At 42.3% G+C, this 24,705-nt stretch overlaps 1 protein-coding gene across 7 annotated transcripts in view; it reads left to right on the top strand.

The window, feature by feature from the left end:
- The window catches only part of RBMS3 (RNA binding motif single stranded interacting protein 3), a 723,251-nt gene that overhangs the window by 252,247 nt on the left and 446,299 nt on the right, over positions 1-24,705 (top strand). For 4 of the 7 annotated variants that reach the window (XM_074151190.1, XM_074151188.1, XM_074151187.1 and 1 more), the window contains exon 1: positions 14,116-14,190. The exons of the other annotated variants lie outside the window; for them this stretch is intronic. In XM_074151190.1, the coding sequence (XP_074007291.1) occupies positions 14,116-14,190 (75 nt within the window). Of the gene's footprint in view, positions 1-14,115; positions 14,191-24,705 lie in introns of those variants that run through there. 7 annotated transcript variants of the gene reach the window in all.

The raw sequence follows: 24,705 nt of genomic DNA, 5'->3' as shown, positions 1-24,705 counted from the left end.
AGCCCCCAGTTTACATACAGGGACCAGTAGGTGTATGTCTCCTGGCAGAAGCCTGGACTTCGAGGAGGACCGTGTTGTATGATGCACAGTATTCCCAAAATGTAGGTCCTTCCTTAAAATGTGCGCCAAAACCCAGTGCTGAGTTTTTAGTTCATTTTGTATGTGCCTCAGCTGCCTACCTGTTAACTGGAGGTGAACACAGTTCTCTATCTCCCTGGGTGTTAGGAAGAGAAATTTACATGTGTGTTAAAACACCCTGTCACTGTAGTGAAAAACACCTGCTCGACAGCCTATGCAAACATTAATAATTCTGTCTTCAGAGCAGAGTTTGAATGTTGTACAGTAAATATGGTAAGGTATTAAAAAGTGATGAGAAAATAAAAAATGAAATATTTAGTTATTCAGTTAGCAAGGCCCATCCAACACTGAGAACAAGGCAAGGGGCCCTTGCATTAGAATTGGGTGTAATTCTGCAGATTTTATTCTTATGAAGAGGCTCAAGGGGGTAGTTAAGGTGGAATAAGCAGTCTTAATTCTGGTATTCCAGAAATTTTATCTGTTTGCTTTGCAACTCATCTTTTCGTATACATTCTGTTGTGTTATCTAAAGCAACTAAGGTGGAAATTTAGAAGCTCCATCAGGCCAACGTAGAAATCCCAGTATCATATTCCAGAAATCCTGGGCTTGGTATGATACCTCTTCCCCAGCCAAAAGGCACTGGTATTCGTGCTGGCAGACGTTCAACAACCGCCAGCTCTAAGGAGGAGGCCAGAGCTGGGGACTGAGCGCTGAAGGTATATGGGAGCCACACACGGAGCAGAGCCACAGGCGCTGTGGCTCCTGGGGGAGCTGGAGTGAGTGGCAGGGCGTGCAGCTTGCGAAGTCCACTGCTGGAAGTGGTTTGGGATAGCTGGTTCAGGAAATGGTTGTGACGTTTAAGAGCGAGTTCTGCTGAATTGGGTCAAACTGCTTCCAGACAGTTCTGTGGGACCAAAGTGTGCAACGGCACACTGTCATCTACTGGCCTACTTGGATCATGGGTTATGTGTGTTTGTATATAGAAAGCCGTCCATCATTTCGGTTCAGAGATGGTCCTTTTTGAAACAGCACATTGGAAGTTAGAGTCTCTGTTTTCATTCATCTTTATAGAAGTTATATAACTAAGTATCCAAACATCACCTGATTTTTTTTATTTTTTTTTTCCCTTGCTGGTTAGTGCTGTTACAGGGCTAGCTCTTGAATTAGGTGTCACTGTGTTTCCTTCATGCAAGTAAATTAATGCATAAAATTAGAGCTATAAATACTGTGAATTTCATATACTGCTCTTTGTAATGTTGAAAAACAAGTGAATGACTTGCTGTGATAGTGAGAGCATGGGATCTCTGTCACTTTTCTCTTATAGCCAAGAACGTAATAATAGAAAAGACCAATTGAGAGAGGCATGCAGAGAGGGTCTTTCGTTTGCCCTATCGTTCTTCACTACTGTTTCCTCCTACTTGATCTCTCACTTTACACCTAAGACATGTCTCTCTTGCTGTTTGAAGAGTGCTGAGCAGAGATTGGCTCTTATCTAATATTATTTAGTGTTAACTCCCCTTTTCCACTTAGACTGCAATGACTGCTTTAGGGTCATGTGGCTGGAAATGAGAATGTGTGCTCCACAGGTAGTCGAGTCACTGAGCTGGTCCCCCGAAGTGTCTGCTCTTTACCTGCAAACAGTTTTTTTTTTCTTTTATTGCAAATAGAAAGCTGCCAAGAGAACCACCTGCATATAAGCATGCAGGTAGTGTAGTGATGGTTGCTACACGGTACACATTAGGATTCCAGTCTGAATGATGTGGATGTTTAGGGACTTGCAGTGGCTTTAAGGTGACCCAGAGCTGCTAGAGTGACAAGGAGTTGGGACGGTCCTATGAGGCATTTATTAATTTTAGGACACTTTGGAAACAAGAGCTAAGAACTTGCTAAGAGCTGACATTTGCAGCTAAAATATGTAATGCCTGAAGAAATGTAAAAGCAACCCTTATTAATATTGGCTTTTCCTAGCAGTAAACTTGAAATATCCTGATAGTCTGTAAGTGTGCAATGTCTCTTTCCAATTAAAAAAATGTGCCTAGTACCGTGTCCAAGCAGGGGTCCAGCAGTAAAGGACAGCACACACAACTAACATAATCCGCACAGTGTCAGATGAAAGGGAATCAAGAAAATGGTTGATGCCATGCTCTTGGCCACAACCCTAACGGAACCATTAAATATTTGTGTCCTTAAGCCTCATTAACTTGGGTTCTGTTGTTAGACCAATGGGAGAAGCAAACTGCAGAATCGAGAAATTTTGACAGAACTGTCAGAAATGCAGATGCTTTAAGGCAGACAAACTCAGCCCAGGAGCTCGTAGCACGGGCCCAGCTGTGGGATAGGAAATATGAATGTGCAGAGAGGAAACAACCAAATGCATCCCTCGCTATCTCCTAGCTGTTGCTCAATGAGGTAATCACTCGCCTCTTCTCATACCCAGTACTAAAATTTGTTTGAAAGAGATCAAGGAAATATGAAGACTGCAGATGGTGTCTGGAGATTGTTATATATCATTACACAGGCAAAAACAATGTTAAAAAAGCATTAAGGTTGCAATGTCAAGTGTTCTAAAGGTATAAAATTACAGAGTAATGGTTGTCTACGCGGTTGTAATGGGCTTCTCTGTGAACACCCATTATCTTTTTATTATTCATTATAATTATCCCATTACTCATTAACCTTAAATGTGGGATCACATGGAATTTTCCCCCTTTTTCTTTTAATTTAATTTATGTGTGAAAAAGGTTTTAGCTTTTTAAATAAAGAACCTGAAAATGCCATCCCACGGCATATTGACAAATGGATTGTCAGCAAGGTTGAAATCTTTCTATTTATCACAGAGACATGGAGAGTCTGGCAGCATTAGATTTTAATCGCCTATGTGGACCAGTGCTAGAAGGGGCTGGATTGCTTTGCAGCTGGGCGTAGATTATTTTTATTGACAACAGAGGAGTGGTCAATGTCAGAAATTTGGGGCTTACGGCCAGGATGCAGAGGGGAAGGGCTGTCCTTTTCTCATACGTGCCTCTCCCCCTTCCATTTTCACCCATTTTGGCTCCTCTCTTGTCCTGTCTAGCCCCCCAAATTGATTCGTCTCTTCTTAACTACCTGGTTGCCATCATCGCTGCTTTTTCACTCTTAATTTTAGTTGATTCTTAATCTCACATCCCATTTTGCACAGGTATTTCCAGCTCCCCATTTGATTTTTCTCACCACTAGACTGTAACTCTCACTCACCCTGGGCTCCTTTTACAACACCAGCGCCCCTGATGTATTTTCCTCATCTATCCTTATAACCTAGGCAATATCCCCCTTTTACTCCTCACTGTCCTTTTCCACCGCTCCTCATCTCAGCGAGCGATGGGCAATACCCCAACACCACAGCAGTATCGTAATTGCAAAAATAATGCAATACCCCACAGTACTCCTAGAGTTAGGTGCCAGCATCTCCTATCACATCTGTGATCCTCGCCCCATGCTGTGCTGCTCAGGCGAGACCAGCGCTGCCCTGCGCAGCTCCTGTCTGTGCGCACACTTCCCCACAGGCAAGAGGGTTGGAGGTGCCATTCCCCGTCTGTCTGCAAAGGTCTAGGAGAGCTGGGAGGGAAGTGGGTATAGAAACTGCAGGGAGGTATTTGCTGGGCATGCAGGGACTATGCGATTTCAGATGTTTCACATGTGGCCAAATCTGGAAAGTTTTCACAAGAAAGGCAAAAGGCACATCCCTAGCAGAAAGACTCATCCATTCAGCCAAATTCCAGGTCCCTCTTCCACAGGTAGTAAGAAAGTTTGTGTTCCATTGGGCTCCGTCCATCCACTATCCGAGGAGAAGAAGCTGGATAAGCTTGGCCATTTTCGCCTCCATTTGGCATCACTTTGTTCCAGTGCAGGAAAAACTCCTCCTGTCTTTCTTGAGAAACAAGAAAAGGACAAATGGTTTGACTGCAATTTCTCACCATGAATTCGAAGGGAGGATGTGATCTATAGGATGAAAATATTCAACAGGAATGGTAGAGGTTTGAACAATCCAGTAGTTCACTCAAATGGAGGTCTAATATCATGGGAAATGTCAAACCCCCATAGCGACAGAATGCTACTGGCCCTTCTGGCAAAACATTCAAATAAAATGACTAGCACAAAGAAATAGCTATTGCTAAAGTACAACTCCCAAATTAAATGAAATTAAGTTGTTTGTTTGTTTGTTTGTTTGTTTTTCTCCTACAACTTCTTTAGTGTACAGAAACGTCTACCTTTGCTCAGTGGGAACGTACCAAATGGCCAAACCGCAAATTACCTGCAAGCAGATTTTGTGTCAGTATTTCAGCTGGAAAACTGTATGGAAAGATTAATATTTCACTCCCACTCACTTTTAGTGTTTTCTCCTTGTCATTCTTACCCTGTTGTATGTGAGGTGAGAAATCTTTGGCAAAGACTGTTTTTATGTTTGTAAGCTGATATATTTTGCTGCCGTAGGATCCTGAACCGACAAGTGTGTTGATGTCAGGGATGTGCAACTTGCAATTGTGAGGAGAAGGGAAGCTGTGTACACCTATACCTAGCAGAAACTTCTTTAAATCCATTTATTGAAAAGAAGTCAGTAAGACGTGACATTGATTGGATCCTTAGTTTATGGGACCCAAGTCTTTCCCTATTGATGAACTTAATATCCTTACCTTCTACTATGTTTTAAACTCCCTAACTCTATCCCCTACCCTGCTGAGGCATGTCGGCTGACGTGAATTTAGATGTTTATGGCACACAGTGCTTTCTCCTCCCAACTAGCAAGATGAATTAGCAAGTTAAAACGAATAGCTGAGTAGTATCTTTTTCCCCCCGTGAATATTTTGGATCTACATTCAAAGAACTGAGACAAAAGTAAGAAAATATCTGTGGAGCCTAAAGCATATGTGACTGAGGAATCGGGGCAACCAAAAAAATAAAAGGGGGGGAGAAAAGATTAAGAAAAGGCAACTACTTGTGTTGGCAAGGTAGGGTTAGGTGGGGACAGAACTGAAGAGGAGACAAAATGGATGAACGATTACAGAGTAAAAATGATTTGGGAATTGGATGTTGGGAGAGGTGAACAGGGTAGAACAACAGGGAAGAACGTTTCCTGAATGTGAATAGAAATCATTATAAAGTTTCTACCATCTCCTAATAAAAATACAGTAGCCTTGAGTCCCTGTGCTTTATTAAAAACTCCAGCTGGAATATATAAAAGAAGGCAGGCAAATTATTCTCAAAACAGATAACTTTTAGATGAAGGAGAATGTCGAGATTTGATGAGATTTTTTTGAAGGCAAAAGATATTTGACGAAAAAGACTGAAGAAAAGATGCACCAGGGAGGGGAGGAAGGAAAAGGAAAAAATGGTATAGGAGGAAAAGAGGGAAGATTTGAGCTATAATTAGCATTTTTCTGTTTGCAGGAAATAAATGATCTCTTACCCAAAGAATTTCTCTGGTACAGGAAAGTGGCAGTCCTAACTCTGTTTTTGTTAGATGTCAGGTATCACCCTCCCTTTTGTTCTGGAAGTTTGACATGTATAGGATTGGGAGGTTAAGCATTTTTACGGTGTGCTCTGTTCAGAATGGGCTTGGTACTGTTTAATGGACAATGAGCTATACTGCAGCTGACAAAATACAGATTTCCTGAACCAAATATATTCAGTTCAATACATTTTCTTTGGTTATGATGGACAGTAATCTGGCGTGACATAAAGTTTGATTTTGCACAGCAAGTTGCATTGGTTCTGTGGTAAATGGAAGCTGTCCATTACAAAAAAATGCCATTATTCCTATAAAAGAGTGAACTGATTTGAAAAATGTAGAATTGGTTCGAGTCTCCAGCTTACCTGCACGTGGAACTTTTTACCCAACTCCCAGTACTGTATTTCTCCAGTTGCTATGCATTTTCTCCCTATCTGTGTGAGACAGAATTTGAGAGCCGGAAATTCCCCCTCTGTTGGGAATTGTTACACACAATCTTTTGATTCCGTATTTAGTGGACACTTATAATTTTTCTTGTAATGTCACGGGGAAGCTTTACATGTTGATAACAAGGCACTAGAGGTCCTAGTAAGTGTTTTTATGTGCTTTCCACTTCACTTCCCGATTGTATTTAGGTGAGAAGGAGAAGAATAGCATTTTGTTATGGCTGAAGATTACAGTTTCTCATAACCTGTGTTTTTTCTTTATTTATAAAATACTTTGGACTGAATAGACTCTGAATTACTGTAGGGCTTACTGGGACAAGCTAAAGTGCAGATTGCTTTTTCCAGTCATGAATTTCCATTAAAAACAAACAACTGATGAACACATTTCCCTAGAGACTGATCTAAATAGTTGTTTTTAATCTGTATAATTCCTAAACAATATTTTCCTACATGTGTAGAGAAAAGAGAACTTTTACTTAAGATATTTTTGAAAACATGTTAGAGATGTTTTTTTAGACTTTGATTTTTCCTTTTTCAGGGAGACAAAGTAGGGGATTTCTTATTGCAGTTCAGTCAGGGCAAAATTTGTATGAAAAAATTAAAAAAAATCGAAACTTGAAATGAACTGGAAAGAAAGGTAATATTTTGAGATTTCATCAAGACCATAACATTTGCAATAGTCATAAAGAAAAATCATCTTTTACAAACACTTTTGAATAAAGTTTTGGGATAAATTGCAAGGGTAGTGCCATAATTGTACTGTATTTTAGAAGGGGATCTATTAGCAGATGAAATGGAAATTATTAGCAAAGTCTCCTTAAGGCCTTATTTACAGCCAGCATTAAATGAAGAGTTATTTAGTGGGCAAATAAGCCTGCCAGATATGAAAGAGACAAGAAGAAATGTGTCTTGGCATGCTAGGGAGGATAAGTATGGAGAAAGCAGAAAGTATTATATTTGATAGTGATGGAATGTAGCCTGAGATGACCCTCTATTCTTGCCTATTGTTAACTTTTTCCCATGAAAAAAAATGCCACAGCCTGTATGTTCTCTAACAGCAGCTGTCTGGATGGTGGACGAACAAGCTGTTTACATACATTATTACAGATTTCTGATGATGTGTTGTTTTGGTGCCCTACCAAAATCAAGGTTCCCCTGTGATTCTGTAAAAACATAGAGATTGTTCTCACCACAAAGAGCTTCCAGTCGAAGCTCGTGAGACAGAGCCAGAAGGGAGGGAGAAGGAGAAGTGGTTTTTCCAAGGTCACGGCGTAGGTCAGGGGCAGCACCAGCAGGAAAACAGGACCCAGACCTCTAGTCTTTCTGGGTTTACGTAAATAGGGGCATTAACCAGCGTAATCGCTCCTGGGTAGGAATGCTCACACGAGGCGTTAGGCTGGTGTAACTCTAGCTGTCGAGGATGCTGGTGCAATTACGTTAGTAAACTTTCCCAGGCAAATGAGCCCCTGCTCCTGGGCTTTAACCGCGATAGCCCCATTGCAAGGAGACCTTCTGCCAAGGAGTGTTGTTGGAAATTTAGCAAGAGGAAGGAAAGAAAAAACAAAACAAAACAGCCCTCACTTCAATTAGAGGAAAAGATAATTCCTTTCAAGTTGAGAGGCTCGACTCCTGCTGGCCTTTGTTCTTAAGCTTACCCTCGCTGTAATTTCATAGAGCAACTTGAATAATGCCAGTTTGTTCTGTGATTACCCTCAGCTGGAGCACAAAATTAATATCTCACTAAGTAATTCAGTACATGATGGGTGAACATTTAGTTAAACATGCCCTAAAAAGCTAGGATTTTCCATGCTTGCTGGAACTCTCTCAGTGACAATTAATTGCCTGTGTTCTTATGTGTTTATGAGCCTCAGTAAACAGGCGGTGTATTTACGTCTCCCCATTACCTTCAGGAATAAACTTCCTTAAGAAAAAAATCTCATGTTCCCTGATTACAATCTGATTTTAAGTAAACAGAGGGTGGGGAAAGTGACTAGTAAGCAGGACTTTGGAGGGAGGAAGGTGGGAAGTGGAGAATTTTCTCCCTCTGAAATCGTACTACATCTAATGCTGGTAGTATTAAGTTCCTATTCTGCAAGAGTGAAATGGCCTTGGTTAGTCCTCTTACTGTTTGGGGGTTTGTTTACCCTTTTTATCCTAAGAGTTTAGACTCAAGAACAGATGCAATACTTATTAATTGTGATGTGGAGCTGCTATAGAAAATATCACCTTTGAAAGGCATGTCTCCTAACCTGTGCAAAATCCTGGTGTTTTCTGAAAGCCCTAAATTATTGATGTGGGATCCTATTTAAGGATACAGCAGTGATACGCTACAGCCCGTGTTCCTCTCCTGTTTCTTCACGTTGCATTTCTCTGCCATTGCAGTGCTTTCTTTCCTCATGAGCCTCTACCAGAACTGAAAGGAAGTCCCAGTCCTTCTCCCCATCAGTCCTTTTTGCTTTGGCCTTCACCATGCAGTGAGGGTTTGTGAGGAGAGAGGAACCCACTGTTCTTTACGACAACTGGGGCATCGCCGCTGACTTGTCGTGTTACTTAACTCTCTTCCACATCACAGGATGAATTAACACTTGCAAAGCATTCTGAGATGCGTGGGAAACAGACTGCAGACAAAAGAAAAAAGATAAAGTTATTTACTTTGGTTGTATCCGTTATCATCTGCAGAAAGAGGACTTTAACGCATAACTTTGGGCTGCCTGTACAACTGGCTGCTAGTTTCATTGGCTTGTGCAGGTAGGAGACTAGATCAGATGGAAAACACAAACAATTTCATAGCAGTGAATGTTCACTGTTATTCACAGAGCAGAACCAATGCAACCTGCCTTTTTCCCAACATTTTTCACTCTGCTGCTATCTGAAGATTTCCTTTAGGATTGGGCCTTTTTGTAAAAGTAGACCAATGGAAATACCTGAACCATAGTATTAAGATAGAAGAGGATAAAAGTGAAAAATTATGATATCTAATGACAGATAGATGGCAAGCCTTTGCTGTTACCCTAAACCTCATACATTGACTCTTTCAGGTTTACTCTAGGCCATCTGCAGTTCTGCCTAATTCTACAGTTTGTGGTGCTGCGAGGAGTAGTGCTGAAGAATGGAGAGCAAACCTGGCTGATTTTTCATGCAGGCAGGAGGGTGTGCATGTGTGGGGAAAGCCAACCTCAGTGGTGTTCGGTCTCTTGTGAGAGGAGGACATCTGAAAATGGTGGCGTCCCCCACCTCAGAGAGATTTTTGTCAATCCCAGACACTTAATGCTGTCATCGTTAAGCTAAGTGTTTTGTTCCTCTGTGTCTTTTTTTTTTTCCCCACCTCCTCCACGGTTATCACATGCTTTGCTGATGGTTGCACCAGGATATATCGCTTGTTAGAAATTCAGTTAGCTAACCTTAGGCAAATCAGCTTGATAAATGAACTACTAAATAGCAAGATTCTGTGTTCATCAATATAGTTTTAAGGTACCTGGACTGAAGGAGCTGACAGATCTAGAAATAAAATCAGTATTCTTCATGTAACCCATTGTAAACAAGCTGTCAAGCATCACTATGGTCTCCTTTGAAATAGCTGTAATGAATAAATAAAATAAAAGCAGAGAGACAGTGTCAAAAATGTAAGCCCAAGATAATTGTTCTTTCTTCTTTTTTTTCTTTAACCTATTCTATTGCTTTAGGTGGTGGTAGCTGTATTTCTGCTGCTCAACAAGCAAATTTTCCTTAGTCCTGGCTTACACAGTTTTGACATAATTTTGTCAAAAGTGAATACTTCTAGAATACGTATTGCTGTTTTTCAAGAGCAAGGAGATAGAAAATGTTTGAATTGCTCCCTGATTCTGATACCTGTGACCTTAGAAGGTTTTCATGTGCTAGATAAAAAGCTTATTGAAAGGGGAAAAAAAAAAGAAAAGAAGTGTAAACAGAAGAGTATTTTAGCAAATAAGAGCCACTGAATTACGTTCTTCTACTAGGTGGCCGCTTTTTTCTTCTAACTCACTTTTTGTGAATGAAGAAATCTGCATTTTATGAAAGGTAAAAATACATCCAAACATATGTAATTTCTGTACTTCAGGCTGCCAGGAGAAGCATTCTCTTTTTTTTCCTGTCAGTTAACTCTGGGTTTCTTATCCACGGCTTCGGTTGTTGCCGAGTTAATATTCTTTGGCACCTGCCTTCGAACGTATTTGGCTGTCTGGTTTACAGTTGATCTGTTCCCACTTACTTTATTTCATTTCTAAATTTCCCATTGAAGAGATCCTTATTGCTCGCTTGCCTTGTGAATCTTCCCCCCGGCTCGGTGATGCCGGTGGCAGCAGTGCCTTAGTGGGTGCTCCAGGACTCGGCTTGCTCGCTGGATTCTCGCAAGTGGCCCTGGCCTGGGCTTGATAACGAGCCTTCAATAGGAGGAAGAAAAGTTGTGAAGTTTGCTCGCTGTTGCTCACTGGGATCGAACAGCTTGTCTTTTCTTTTGAGGAACATTTATACTTAACACTCGGTAGGCAAACTGCTATTTCAGTTTGCAAGTGGATTCAGTTATTCAAATGCACAGGCCAGAAAATGAAGGGGATTCTATTTAAACAGTGTGCTCCCGAGTCACAGATGATCTTTTTGATGTCTGTATTTTGCAAATGGAAATTTTCCATTTTCCAGTGCTAGCATTTGTTCAGAGGCTGTGTGCTATCTAAATCTGCTTTTGTGGCTGTTCATTTGCATTTTTGCTATGCTATATTGCCTCCTGTCTTCTCCCCTTGGCCCCTCACTCTTTTATATCGAATTCCTATTTTTGCTGCCTCTGCTCTATCTTGCATCACTGAAGGCTGGTCATGCGAGGTGCTGAGCACTCGGAACACACAGCAGAGACTGCTCGGCACCTCATCAGGATTACAGGTGAAAAGGGAAATCCAAACCATCTGCATATTTAAGACTTTTGCTGGGAGAGAGCAGGAGGAAGGTTACCCGCTCGCGTAACAGTCTGGCTTCTCCTGCAGCTCCCGACCTTTTCCCAGTTGTGAGGACAGCTGGTGCTACTGGTCAGTGTGTGTGATGGGAGGGTCTGTGGAAATCTTGTGTTGAAATTTTATAGCATGATGTGAAATAGTCACAGTAGTCAGGTGAAATAGCCAAAATGGTCCTTCCTGGTCTTAAAATAATGGCCACGGCAAACCTTGCCGTATGTTCAGATAGATCTCTGGGTCAGAATGCGCCGTTTTCTACTTCCTTAGTATTTCTTTTTTATTTCACCCTGTACACATAGGTTCTTTCTTCCCCCAAATCTGGTTACATCCATTTCTACAAGCAAACCGCTTAGCAAGAAAAACTGCATTAATATCCTGAGGGAAAAGTGAGAAGGTGGGGAGAGAAGCACAACAACTTAATTCTGGCAGTTGAAAGAACAATCTGAAAGTTGTCAGGCTCAAAAGTATCACGCACCGTCAAGTAATCACTACTCACTTCTGCAGATACCAACCCTCAAACAGTCTATTTCACCCTCGGGGAAAGCAGGGGGGGAGAAAATAAACTGTAAGCAGGAGTATCACTGGAGTATCGCACACTACCATGAGAGGCAGCGTATTTAAAGCTGAGCAGGCGATATAAACCCAGCATAAGGCTGGGAGCCTGGAATTGCAGGCTTCTCCTCCCGTTCCTTTCTTCACCTCTGCTCTGAGCTTCTGAGGAACTACGTGGTCCTGGCCAGCTTGCACTCCAGTAGGAACTGAAAAAACTCCATAGTTTACCCAACCTGGCCTTTCTTCTGAAGCTGTTTTGGCAGGTTTGGGAGCTGGGGCGATGGTAGTGCTCCACAGTGCTCCTCCGGATGGGCAAGAGCGCCCAGTTAATGCCTGTACAGTGCTCTGGGAACAGAGCACTCGTTTCGCAGAAGTTTTTCTCCTGAAACATGGGGCAAATACTTGTGTAAGAGTGGCACCTTGTTCCTACCCTGTGGCACAGGACTGGTACCTAAATGCTGATAATTAATAATTATTAATGCCTGGTGATGAAAGCACAGTGCATCATCTGTGGAGTGCCCACAGATCTATAGGCAGTATTTCGAGCACGCGCACGGCTTCCCGCACTGCCCGTTTCCTTCAGCTGCTTTCTTCTGCTCGTGAACTAACTGGCTATGGGGCACTTACAGGAATCCATAACAAAACCCTCTGCTTACGAGAACAGCAAACTGCCAGAGTAAAGCGTGATATTTCCATGTTCCTGTCATGTGCAAGCACGTGCCCGCAAACCAAAACACAGCTGGCAAGTCTAATTTTAGCTCTACCAGCCTTGAGAAGTGTCCCTTTAAAGAAATTCTTTTTATAATTCTTTTTTTTTTTTTTTTCCTGAAGCAATTTGGTTGATAATACAGCAGCTGACAATCCTGCTGCAATACTACCGATGATTTCAATAAAAACAGAAAGAAACTGCTGCCCCACATTTTTTTTTACCCCCCGAATTTATAAATAGGGAAAGCCACCGTAGAAAGGCCCAGGAATTTGATGACGTGTTAAAGGAATAAGTGATTAAAAAAAAAGGAGAAACGCTGGGATTTGTGTACAAGAGGAAACATTTCATTATTCGCCCACTTTCTTACTGGTGATTTATAGTCCTGTTGCAAGACATACCCTTCCTTCTCGTCTTTCGGAGGATAAATATTTGGGATGGCTGCGCTGACACGGGTCCCGCACACTGGGGATCTGTGGCAGGTGTGGGGCTCCCGGCCAGCTGCGGGGGCCACTGATGGCCCTCACCTGGGCCCGCGGGCCACGGGGCGGGCTGCTGCTGGGGCTGCGGCTGGGGAGGGGGGCGGCCGTTTTTTGTGGGTGAAATGGAGCCCGCGGGTAACTTTTGTGGCACTGTGGTGTTTTCACGCGTCTGGGTGAGGGCACTCCTAAGTCAGGCCGGGCGAGTTTCCTCTTTACCCTTTTCCTCCATTTTGTTCCAACTTTAAATAAACCAAGTCTTATATAAGCGGTCTAACAAAGTATGTATTTAATATGTCTGGCCCCGGGTCGCCCCTCCGCCGAGGGCCGGATGACGGTACGGAGTACTTTTGTGAGGAGGCCTTTGGGGGGGGGGCGGGCGGGCTGGCGAGGACGACGACTTCCCTACTCGGTGACCGGGCTCCGTGCCCTTCCCCTGCCTGTTTCTTAAAGAAAAAAAAATTAAAAATAAAAAAAAAAAATATGCGTTGTGGGGGTTCTCTCTCTCCCCCCCGCCCCCGCCGTTAGGATTTCCCGAGTCCCACGGCCGCTTTTCGGCGAGGCCGCGGACAGCGGGGCGGAGCGGGGCGGGGGCCGGGGCCGCGGCGGCGGGCGGGGGCGCGGAGGCGGCGGCGGGGCCTGCGCCGGCCTCCCGGGGGAGCGGCGCGCCGAGGTCCCTCCCACCGGCGGCGCGGCGCGGAGGGGGTTTGAATGAAAGACAGGACGAGCCCTGAGCACCATGTCACTCCGTGAGGGAGGCAGCGGCAACTAGGCTGGGGAAGGCTCTTCCCTCCCCCCCCCCTTTTTTTTTCTTTTCTTTTTTTTTTTTCCTTTTTTTTTTTTTTTTTTTTTTTTTTTTTTTTCCTCCTCCTCGGTTGTTGGAAGGGGGGCGGGTGGGGAGCGAGAGGGGAGGGCTCGAGAGCGGAGCGAGCCGAGGAGAGGACGAGGGGAGCGAGCGGCTCTGCGGAGGTTTGGAGTTGCACTGTCTTCCCGGCTCCTCTGGCAGGACGTTTCCCTCCCTCTCTCCCGCCCCTCTCTCCCTCCCGAACCGGGCAGCGGGCACCGCCGGAGGCACGCTGCTGCCAGCGGGGCAGGCGGGCTGCTCCGCCGCGGGCAGCCGGGCAGGGGGCTTCCACCCACCCAGCCCCGCATACACACACACGCACACACACCCCCGCAGAACTCCCCCCCCTTCCCAACCCCCTATATATGTGCGTGCGGGCGCTTTTTTGGCTGCGCTGGAAGTAGCGCACGGTAGACGGCGAGGAAGTCTCGGCAGCCTCCTCCTCCTCCTCCTCCTCCTCCGTCGCCCGCGCTGTCAGGAATAGCGGCGTGAGAGGAAGAAAGGCCCTGGGGCACTACACCCTGCCAACGAGTTCCCTGCACCAGCCAGAAGGACTCCAGCTACATGGGCAAACGCCTGGACCAGCAGCCAATGTACCCCCAGTACACCTACTACTACCCCCACTATCTCCAAACCAAGGTAGGGGCCGGCGGGGCCGGGCGCTCGGCGGGCGTTGGGGAGCGGAGCCGCGCACATCGCCGGCTCGCCTCTGCCTTCCTGGGCTTTTTCTTTTTTCTCGCCTTTCCTCGGGTTCAGTGTCACGCAGAGCCGAGCTGGTAGGCAGAAAGCAGGCGTGAGAGAGGCAGGAAGGTTACTGCCTGCCCTCCCCTTCGTTTCTTTTATTTTTTTTATTTTTTTTTTTTTTTGTTTGTTTGTTTGTTTCCCAGGGGCTGCTGGCGTCGGCTAATTCCTTTTATTGTTTGGGGAGAGCGGTGCGGTTAACGCTATCGTAACACCGGGCAGGTAGTGTGTTTATGATGGCATAGGATAAAGATTGCTCTGGACAGCATCAGACACGAAACACTGTTTTGGTGGCTCTTCTAGTGGTCTCTGCAGTTTATTGGGAGCTTAAAAGCGTTTTGCTGTTAGAAGAGCTGTCTGTGGCAACTCAAACTTTTAATCAGCTGAGGAGGAGATGCTGTAGAGCTCGGAGGAGAGCTCGGAGCTAACCGACTGTAAATCTGGTGGAGTTTGTTTCAGTGCATTGCACTGCTTTTAATATTTCATTAAATATTGAGGATGATACGGCTGTACTCTCTTGCGTTTAAAAGGTCTAGAAATAGAGGGTAGCTACTTCTGGAGAGCAGATCCAAGCGCGGACTCTTCCCTTTTCTTTCTTTTTTTTTTTTTCTTAATAATTTCTAAAGTGCCAGCAGACTGGAAAGCAGGCCTGTGCCTTCTCAAGAAGCTGAGTGAAGTCGATGCTACCTGGCCATGAGTTAGTTAATTAAAGCTTTATTTTTCTAATGCCATTGTATAATAGTCTGCTCTCTGAAAAGATTTCCTGTGTGACCAAGGGACAGTAACAAAAGAAATCCCTAAAACGAAAGTTTGCCAACCCTGTTAGGACACTGTATTTAAAAAAGAAAAAAGGAAAAAAAATTGAAAACTATTCTGAAGTGTGACCTCACAGCCACTGATTAACAGTTTCAGTTAATGAACTAGTGTCCTTTATGGAGGGGAAAAAAAAAATAGGCAGGGTGCACACACGTGCATGTGGCACTGCATACACATACACACATTGCGCTTCTGTGGCAAATTTAACACATGGGACATTTGACGTGTGCATCTGTGTGTGGTGAAGTGCCACGGGGGAGGCTGACTTCTCCAGACTTTTGGTTTGAAGCATGTTGATCTGCCTGCGGTTCTGAAAGGATAAGTTATATTTCCTTATTAATAAAATTACTTTCCCGTTAATGTTTATAGCCTGACTACTGCATTATATAAATTAACTAATTGTCAAAACTGTGATTCAGGCTGGTTGGAGTTGCGATGACACCAGAACCACTCAATAGGATTACAGCCTTGTAATTCATGGCAGGGTTGCCTCTCGCGTCTTTGCTCTGCTGTTTCTTTCACTGTATTGTGCACATTTTTTTTTATATATATAAAATGTAGCCTTTTAAATTTTGTATTTTGGAGTGATTTTTATAATTTTCGGAGGTTTTTTTTCTCTTCCTTTCAAGGTTGATCCAAATTGCGTTTTACCTTTGTGACCATTTAGTGTGTATTGTTGCTGTTGCAGCAGCAGCCCGTCACTAGCTCGACTGCAATATTGCCTATAGCTTTAACTGTTTGGGGGATTGGGGGACGCAGACTGATGCTATTCCTCAAAACCTGGCAAGCCAAGGACATGAAACAATTGATGGTGTTTTTTCGAAAGAACAATAGCCTCGAGTATTGGAGGAGAAATATTGGACATTCCATGCTTTTCACTCGCATAGCTTACAGTTTGTCTGTCTTTTTTTTTTTTTTTGTCCTTTTTTTCTCTTTTTTTTTTTTTTTAACTTCGTAAAATAAGCTTTTCGAGGAAATTAACATTGTATTTGAGCTTAAAATAGTAACAATAGCTTTTCCGTACCGTGGCTTTTTTTAACCCGATGCTTTAAAAAAATAAATTAAATGCACTTTTATAGCTGGTATATAAAATTATCAACCCCGTGAAAAGTCATGTGCGTCTGTCTTTGCACACATGCACTGTTACTGTAAGGACAGGTAACATTTCAAATTGGTGATACATTTTATATGGCATTAATTTTTTTTTCTTGCTCGGCAGCTAAGTGCAGACATAAAACCTAAATAATAAACACACATACACACACATATGTATACACATGTGTACAAGTATTTCCCTTCTATAGACCTTAAGAGTTTAGAGCAGTGCAGACAGGCAGCATCTGGATTTTGTTACCTTAAAGCTAGCCGTCAGCTTCTGGGACATTTTAAAGCAGTTAGATCCATTGTATGTCTAAAGCTAATAGTCGGGTAATCAAATAACATTGTGGTGGAGAGCTGTATCTTTTATCATGCCTATTGGAGCAACACATATTAATAAACCCCTGTATGATTCCAGCTGTCCTGTGAACTCCAGCTTTTTATTTTCCAAAAACTGCTCTTTGTACTGCGCATGGTAGGATTCAGCTCTACAGAAAGAATGTGTTTTTATGCTCATAGTCATACATGCTGGGGGGGGTGCATTCATTTGTAATTAAGAAAGAAATTCTAGGCTTTCTTATGGCATTCGTGTACAGCTTGTGAAACTCGGAGTGGCAGCATGTTCAATGGGCAAAGTTTGGATATTCATGTTCCCCAGCGTGTTGGGTGAAGCGCTCCTTTAGCTTCGCTCGTTTGGTGAAGTTGTCTCGGTGGTTCTTTGAGAAGTACCACGTTACTGTACATCACGTCCTTCTCACAGGGGAGCACAGAGCTGCGCAAGACCTCAGCCTACACTCTGTGTTTGTGTCTTCTAACATAGTTAGCATGTTGTTGTGCAGAAATGGTGTAAATGAATAGCTATATGGGTAATGGGTTTATAAATAGAAAAAATGGGTTCCATATGTTTGTCTGATTGCTTTAAGTTTTTAGTGTGTCGTGAAGCACACACTCTTATTATTCAATTTACTTGTACTTCTTCGTTATCAGATGCCACCACTGAAGCTAAAACTTTAATTGCAGGTTTAGACAAACCCATTGTCATCCAAAAATGAAAACATGGGAGGAAGGTCAATTTTTAAGAGATAATTGCAAGGAATTTAATATGTCTCTTAAGGACAAGCCCTGACTTTGAGGAAAGACATAACCTTATTTTTCTCATTTTGGCATGACGCTGTCTGGCAACTGCAGTTTGAAAGTACATTGTTGGAACTTCTTTAGGCAGATCCTGAGAGCAGAGTCCATTTGTCCCAGGAGTTTATTTCAGAATAAACATTTTTGGTTACTGTTGTAAGTGAAGGATATTCTTGTGTTCTTGCTGCAAAGAATGTTGCATGGAGGTGGTTCAGCTCATGTATATCTGATGAGAATCTGGAGTAGTTTTTTATTTTATTTTGAGACATATAGTGAATTTTCCTTAGTTGCATCCTTGCTGATGGCGTAACTACTCAACTTGTTTACAGGAGTATGTTGTAAATTGTCACATATGAAATGATAGTGAAGCCAAATCTTGCTTTGTGGTCTGAACTTATTTCTTTAGTTTCTTACTTGCCAGAGCAAATTCTTTTCTCTTTGCCATTTTGCATAGTGGAAAACAAAACTAAGCACCATGAAATATCATGTAATGATAAGAAAAAGGGGAGAAAAATATTAACTGAACTATTTGAATATATGAGTCTCTTGTTTAGTAGACACTGTGTTTTGTCTTTGTGTTTTGTTTTTGTCTTTTTTAGCTTATGATTAGACCTAGAGCTGGGGTGAGCTCTCTCTGCAAACGTTCTGCTGAAAAAAACCACCTGAGTCGCTTGGGTAGAAAGGAGGAGGTGCCACAGTTACCTCCTGACAGGAGTTGTTTGGTTTGCGATCGCTGTACCTGTATTTGGGGTAAAAATATGCCAGTTTAACAGCTATTTCTGTGTGGTTTGCTTTCATGCATTCTCCAGATATTTCCTACCTATTAGTCATGGTTCGGGTTTGGTAGTTTAACTCTCATGGTGTTGACTCCGTTACCCAGCCAGAAGGCTGAAATACCCCAAATAGAGAGCAGCGTTTACTGTACCCACAGTAACTCTTCATCTCTGTATGCCTGATGCACATGTAAACACATGCAAAAGAAAGAAGTGTGATTTCCCAACACCTACATGAATAAAAATCCTGTCTCTACGGATGTGAAAAGTGTGCAGGCTGGCCCGCAGGCAAGAGTGGCTTAACGAGCATGTTGGTGAAGTGACAGATACGTGCCCCAGCTGAGGAAAAAACAATTGGGCAATTCAAACAGGTGCACTCAGAAAAGTTTAAGCTCAATAAAGTCATTTTACGGGTACACATTTGGGTGTGTGTATATATTTTGTTTCCTTTTTGCCATTTTTAGGGCATCCTTTGGCACAAAGGAGTTGTGGACCTCTTTCAGTTGTGTGCCATGAGCACGCCTCCCTCCTCACTCCATCGGCCTCTTTTAGAAAGCGTATTTTTGGAATTGGCGCAGAGCTCTTGCCTCTCTTCACCTTGTACCTACCAATCCCATGCTCTTTTGTCACTCACGTTTCTGTTTAGCGAGTTTACCGCATTCCCCACTTTTGGCCATCTGGCCATACAGAAGGCCTTGAAGCAAGCGTTCCAGATACGGAGATGCCTGACAGGGCTTCTCTGGCTGGTAGTGTTCGGATTGTGTTTGGTGCCTGGTGTGAAGCAGGGGTCAGGTGTAAGGAGTAATTCATCAACCACACACTGATTTCAGGCTGCATTTCCAACCATCTGCAGCTTGGATTGCTGCCAGAGCTCAAAAGTCTAGCTGGAGCCCATGTGATTGTGCCAAAGTAAAGGCAAACACTTGCAAATAGAGAAATGCATTTCTAGGAATGAAGTTCGTTCGCACTTAGCCCCTGTTTGATTCAGTACGTCACAGCGTGTTTTAAATGCCTCCGAGAGCTGCCCGAAAGAAATATGAATTCGTTTAAATGCCATTTAAAAATACTTAAGCCTGGCTGTAATTTTGACAGTAATATTAATATCTAACTCTAGTATTTTGCCAGTTGCTTTAAACAATAAGGAAGATAAAGGTTATATTCCTCTGCAAAATGCAGAAATATATGAAATCGTTTGTTTTCCATTTCTGTATGCCATTTATCCTTACATGCCTGGTTAAAAATAATTTTGCTGCTGGTAAGGGACACCATGATGTATATTAAAACAATGTTGAATCTCTTAGTTGATCTTCCTTTCATGTGCTGTCTCAGTACAAGTCTGTTTAAATTAAAAAAAAAACAAAACACAACTGTGGGAAAGGAAAGTTCAAATTTTACTCTTTTGAATATTTGTGTATTACTGTTTGCTATGGAGATCTGTTTTGTAAGGATATAATTTACTTCCATAACAAAAGGTGGAAATTACAAGCATTTGCCAGATTAGGCTATGAAGATCTTGTAGCAAATGCTGTGTATTGATAGTTACAATTTAGAATGAGTTATACAAGGTGGACCTTCAAAAATACGGTACTGTGCTTCATAACTGGGCTGTTTTTTGTTTTTTTTTTTTTTGGGGGGGGGAAGGGGAATGCCTTTCAAAGTAAGCCTGATGGTATATTCAGAGGTTAATTCAAGTATGTTCGTAAAAATCATCAAACTGTAAGTTCTTAAATTTCCATGAATTAAAAAACAGATAAGCGTTCCAAGGAGGATGCCTGAGTTCATTTCAGGTCCTGCTGTAAGTAGCCTGGATAGTGTTCCCTCTGCATATAATTGCAAGCAGGTTTTTTTTTTTTTTTTGGTGGTTTTTTTTTGGTGTAGGGGAAGTGGGTTTGTCACTATCTATACTACAGGCAGGGACTTTGAGTTCACATGCAAACAAGCCCATTCCGGAGTGTCCGGGAAGAGAAGCAGATTTTTAAAAAATGAGTGAGCTGTTTTTATTATTATTATTTTCTGTTTTGTTTTTCTTGAAGAAAAGTCTTTTAATGTTAGAAATTTTATGTAGAGGAAAACGGTTGATGTGTCTCCAGAACTTGCTTCCAGTGCTGCATTAAAATTGTGTTTTGTAACAGTCTCATCAGCTACAGCTGTATGCGATTAAATAGTGTAATATCAAAAGCATGTGTGAATAAGAGCTTTTATGATATAGTTGTTCCATACCAAAGACTGCAGATGGGCAGAGAAGGGAGACAGAGAACAGTGATTTACTCAGATATTGTCACAGACTATATTGTGAGTGTTTGTGTAGTGATGTTTTGCAATTGCTTTCCCACTCGTAAGAGCAAGATTGAGTGATGCAGGGAAGTTTAGAAGTAAACACTTCTACACAGAGAACTCTAAATGTGCAGGGTATCAGCCTGAGAATAGCGTCTACTGATGCAGAACGCCATACCAATATTTTAAGTAGCTGATTAACAATAATATTATTGAATAGAAGTTATAGTGAGAGGGATCTGTTCTGCTTCCCTTGAAAAATCAATGAAAGAGCTTCAGTCGTCTTCAGTAATGCAGAATCAGGCCCACAAAGCACATACTGTTCTCCATGGCAAAAGCGGGACAACTGAACAATATGCAGGTTTAAAAAAAATAAATACAGATTACAAAAGAAACAATAACTGTCTATCAAAATGATTCAACATCATACTTGTGGGTGAGGACATACCTTATCTGACGCGTAACAGCATTTTAGGTTTTCTATAGCTATAAAATATTTAACATTATTTATTCTGATTTCTAATTTTAGAGAATGAGCTGCAAAACCCAGATGCTCTGTATTTCTGTCTGTTTCTTTCTCTGCCAGAGTTGAGATATGATTTATACGTAGTGGAAGTCTAATTGCCATAGGAGATGTCTTGCACGGAGCCCAGTGCCTGTAATGAAGATTAGCAATTTCTGTGACAAAGTAAGCGTGGTTAATCCACAAAAAGTAAAGGGTAGAGCAGAGAACTGGTTTTGCTTTTATTTATATAATTCTTAAGATAAAAATACTGTGTAGCCTCTTTGAACTTTGAAACAAGTCAGTTTTCTGTGTAGGTCTTTTCTGAGGATACAGTGTTTCTAAATGGAGAAGTGAAACAAAGGTAGTTGCAGATTGGAGGCTCCTGTTGAATTCCTCAGCCATACCGTCTTTTTGGTTTTGTTCGTTTACAGCAAAGTCTAATCTCTTCTCCTAGAAGTTTTCATTAGTTGAAAGACTTTTCAGTCCTGACACTGTCAAATAAGAGAAAAAGGTTATTTTTCCTACTTTTGGATGCAAAGACTTTTTTTTTTTTTTCCTCCTTTCTTTCTTCATGTCTTCCTTGTTTGTTTCTATGCTTGCTCACAACCATGGTGGGAATAAATTCCCTCTCTGCTTATTTGTTGTGAAGTCAACTTCAGTATCAAACATAGTAATTTGCTTAAAAAGTAAATATTTACATTTAAAAGTGTTTTATTTGTGATAAATTTATGCAGATGAAATTATTTGGACAGATTTTCTGTAAGGGTTCCTCTGTTAATTGTGTTGACTTCATTCAGATGCAAATGAATGAAATAAACCACCTGACTTATATAGATCATAGTAGAAGCCTGAAGACACATAAGATTGCATGTTTACGATGTAAAGCTCTCTGATACTTTGTTCCTCATTGGTGTCTCCATGACACATGTTTTATGGATGGTACCGTGTGGTTGATGATGATTTATGGGCTGTCATGCAGTGGAAGTGATGTCACTCCTGTGTGATTCAAATTTATTCAAGAAGAAGAGATGTTGAACAGATTTGTATACCCCCTTCCCCAAGTACAACTCACACAGCAATTCATTCTTATTTTGTGAGTTTGCATTAATAGACTAAATGCCGAAGCTGCCTTTAAATACTCTGCTGCGGAGCGTGGCAGAGAGGAGCGGGAAAGTCTTATGGGTGGACCGGCATAATGTTGTTTTATTTAACTGATTGCTCATTTGGCTTCTGTCCCACTCCCTTCCCCACCCCCTTTCACAGCCCTTCCTCTGCCCAGCTATATTTAGAGACTGGCCAGGCTGAGCCATTCAAAGTTCAGTATCGACGCTGCACGGGAGCCCGACCTTTCCTTGTGCGGCCTCGCGCCGACCGGAGGCGGCAGGCCTGGATCAACCATCAAGTCCCCTTTGACTTGCCTGCGAGAAATTCTCTGGCTCTTTGAAACAACGTGCGATACAATCTAGTTGCCTTCCTGGGTGAGAAGCTGGCAACCTTCGCCCCTCGGTTGCCGGAGGGCGAGAGGCAGCTTGAAGATGCAGTAGATAGGGCAGGGGGCTGTTCTGGATGCACAGTGCCGGAGCTGGCAAAACCTTGACGGTGGCGCATTGGTGACCTGCGAGATAAAGGGAGATTAGGGGACTTCAGGTGGAGACATTTCGCCAGAGGAGGAGATAAGGGAGCCTGGCGTACCGCTACCTCACAAAAGGTTTTTAAAGCTAGGTATCCATAGTTACAGCAGGAGAGTTAAAATCTAGATTTCAGGGACTCACCTGGTGTAATGTCCTCCTTCCCTTTAAAGAAGAAAGTATTTGGCAGATCTTAAAACTGGAATGATGTGCCTGCGTGAATTCCCTGGTGCTCAGAGAACTGCCTGTTTAAAGTTTGCTCTATTTTTCCCTCTTGTTCTAATTTTTCCGGCTGTGGAAAAAAAATGGCATTGCAATTCTTAGCCATATAAGGGACTTGTTAGTTTCTTTATGTGGTTGGGAATTGTTTCTCCTTTTGGTCTTCAAAGGCTGTTGCTGCTGAGTTTGCTTTAAAGCGAAGGAACTACTTCTTGTTTAGACAAAGGCTGCAATCCTTATTTCTTCTCTTTCTCACATCTCTCTGACCTTTTATTGGGGGACATGCATATAAATAAATTCTGCTTGTTGGTATCGTGTAAGCTGATGGATGCTCTTACGAAGAGAGAAGCATAATGGGAAATACAGTCTTCATTTCTGTTCTCTCATTTTATAGTGATGAATTTCGTTTGGTGCCAGTTAGTAAGTACATGACCTTTTCCCTACATCTCTTGATTCATGACAGGGGGTGTCAGAGCTGTGTTAGTGATCTCTCGTTTCAGCTTTTAACAAACTATGAAATATTAAAAATGAATTAGGTCACTTGGAGCTTGGCTAATATGTCTGTGATGCAGGATGGTGATTTCATATTAATGAAGCATAACGCACAGCTTAAAATACAAAATTCAATTTTTTGTGAACACACAAACAGCAGGGACGTATCACTCATAAGTCAGAATATTTTATCTTGAAAATGTTATCTTTTTAAGACTAACCGAACAAGATATTTTGCAAAGATGGTGTTATCGGCAGCATTCATTTAGTGTTCTTTCCAGAAAATTGTATCTGCCTTTCAGCCTAATTAGAGTTAAGTTTTTCAGTGTATTTACTTTAAGATCAAAACTGCCGGCAAGACTTCTTTTAGTATCAGCTGAGATGTGTCTACACAGCTGTCGACGTTCTGCTTAGCTGATACACACAAACCGATAATCTACCGTATGTAACTGAACAGTATAATATATACTCGTTTCGTGTGCAAATGACACTTCTGAAATTGTTTAGCGGAAGGGAGACTGGTGATGAAAAGAGCTGTGAACAGTACGATGAATGAGGTAAAGAATAGGACGGATAGCTCTTTTACAAGTCCCTGCCTGGTTTTGCATTCACGAAAACTACCTCTAGTACCGCTCTGTACCTGAAAGACATCGGAAAAAAAGTCAGAGGCACTGCAGTCCTTCAGATGTTTGACAAAGCGTGCAGTAGGACTTGGTAAGCTGAATGCTTTACCTGGGCTGTATTAAGACGATGTTTACTGTGTCAAGGTAGAGCTGCGCTAAGTACTGTTAAACAGTCCTTCATGAAAACAGGCATAAAGCAGACATATTGCTGTGGCCTTTAGCAAAGCATCTGGGAGCTTTCTGCCTGGGAGAGCATCACACTTGCTGGATTTCATGTTTGTGCTTTTTGTATCTCTTTGGAGCTTTTGCATCCTAAAGAAACACTGGGGCTGATTCAAATATTTCCAGCAAAAGTGTCCTTTTCGGTGACGCTTTTACTATGGGTGCTGGCTGGTGGTGCAAGATGGGATAATAATAAATCTGGCTGATGTCTGATGACTCCAGGATGGCAGCAGTGGTATGTGCTGATCCCACCTGTCTGTCGTTACCTTGCAGATACAGGTGTGCAATGCACTCAGTCAGCTTGGATTTTGAGATTATGGCCACAATTCCCATCTCTAGAAACAGCTGCGTGAAAGCTGTAGACTACTGGCCCTCCAGGACAAAATTGTTATCTGTGTGATTTAGAAGCCTTGCCGGCCACTCAGTTTCTGCTTTATATCTCTGCCATTTTACAAAATCACTGTAATTGTATACAGTTGTCCCTGCACAACGTGCAATTTCCTGTAGTTTGAAAAGCTTTCAGCATAAGATTGTCTAAACTTAATAGCATAAACATTAATTTACTCTCTTAGATGGGTTATTGGGTGATTTTAGCATGCATAAGTCTGGCAATAATTGTGCTGGACAGAAGA

The sequence above is a fragment of the Numenius arquata genome, chromosome 7, assembly GCF_964106895.1.
Source record: "Numenius arquata chromosome 7, bNumArq3.hap1.1, whole genome shotgun sequence".
Lineage (NCBI taxonomy): Eukaryota > Metazoa > Chordata > Aves > Charadriiformes > Scolopacidae > Numenius > Numenius arquata.
The sequence above is the reverse complement of the archived record's forward strand: the minus strand, read 5'-3'. Positions and strand labels throughout refer to the sequence as shown.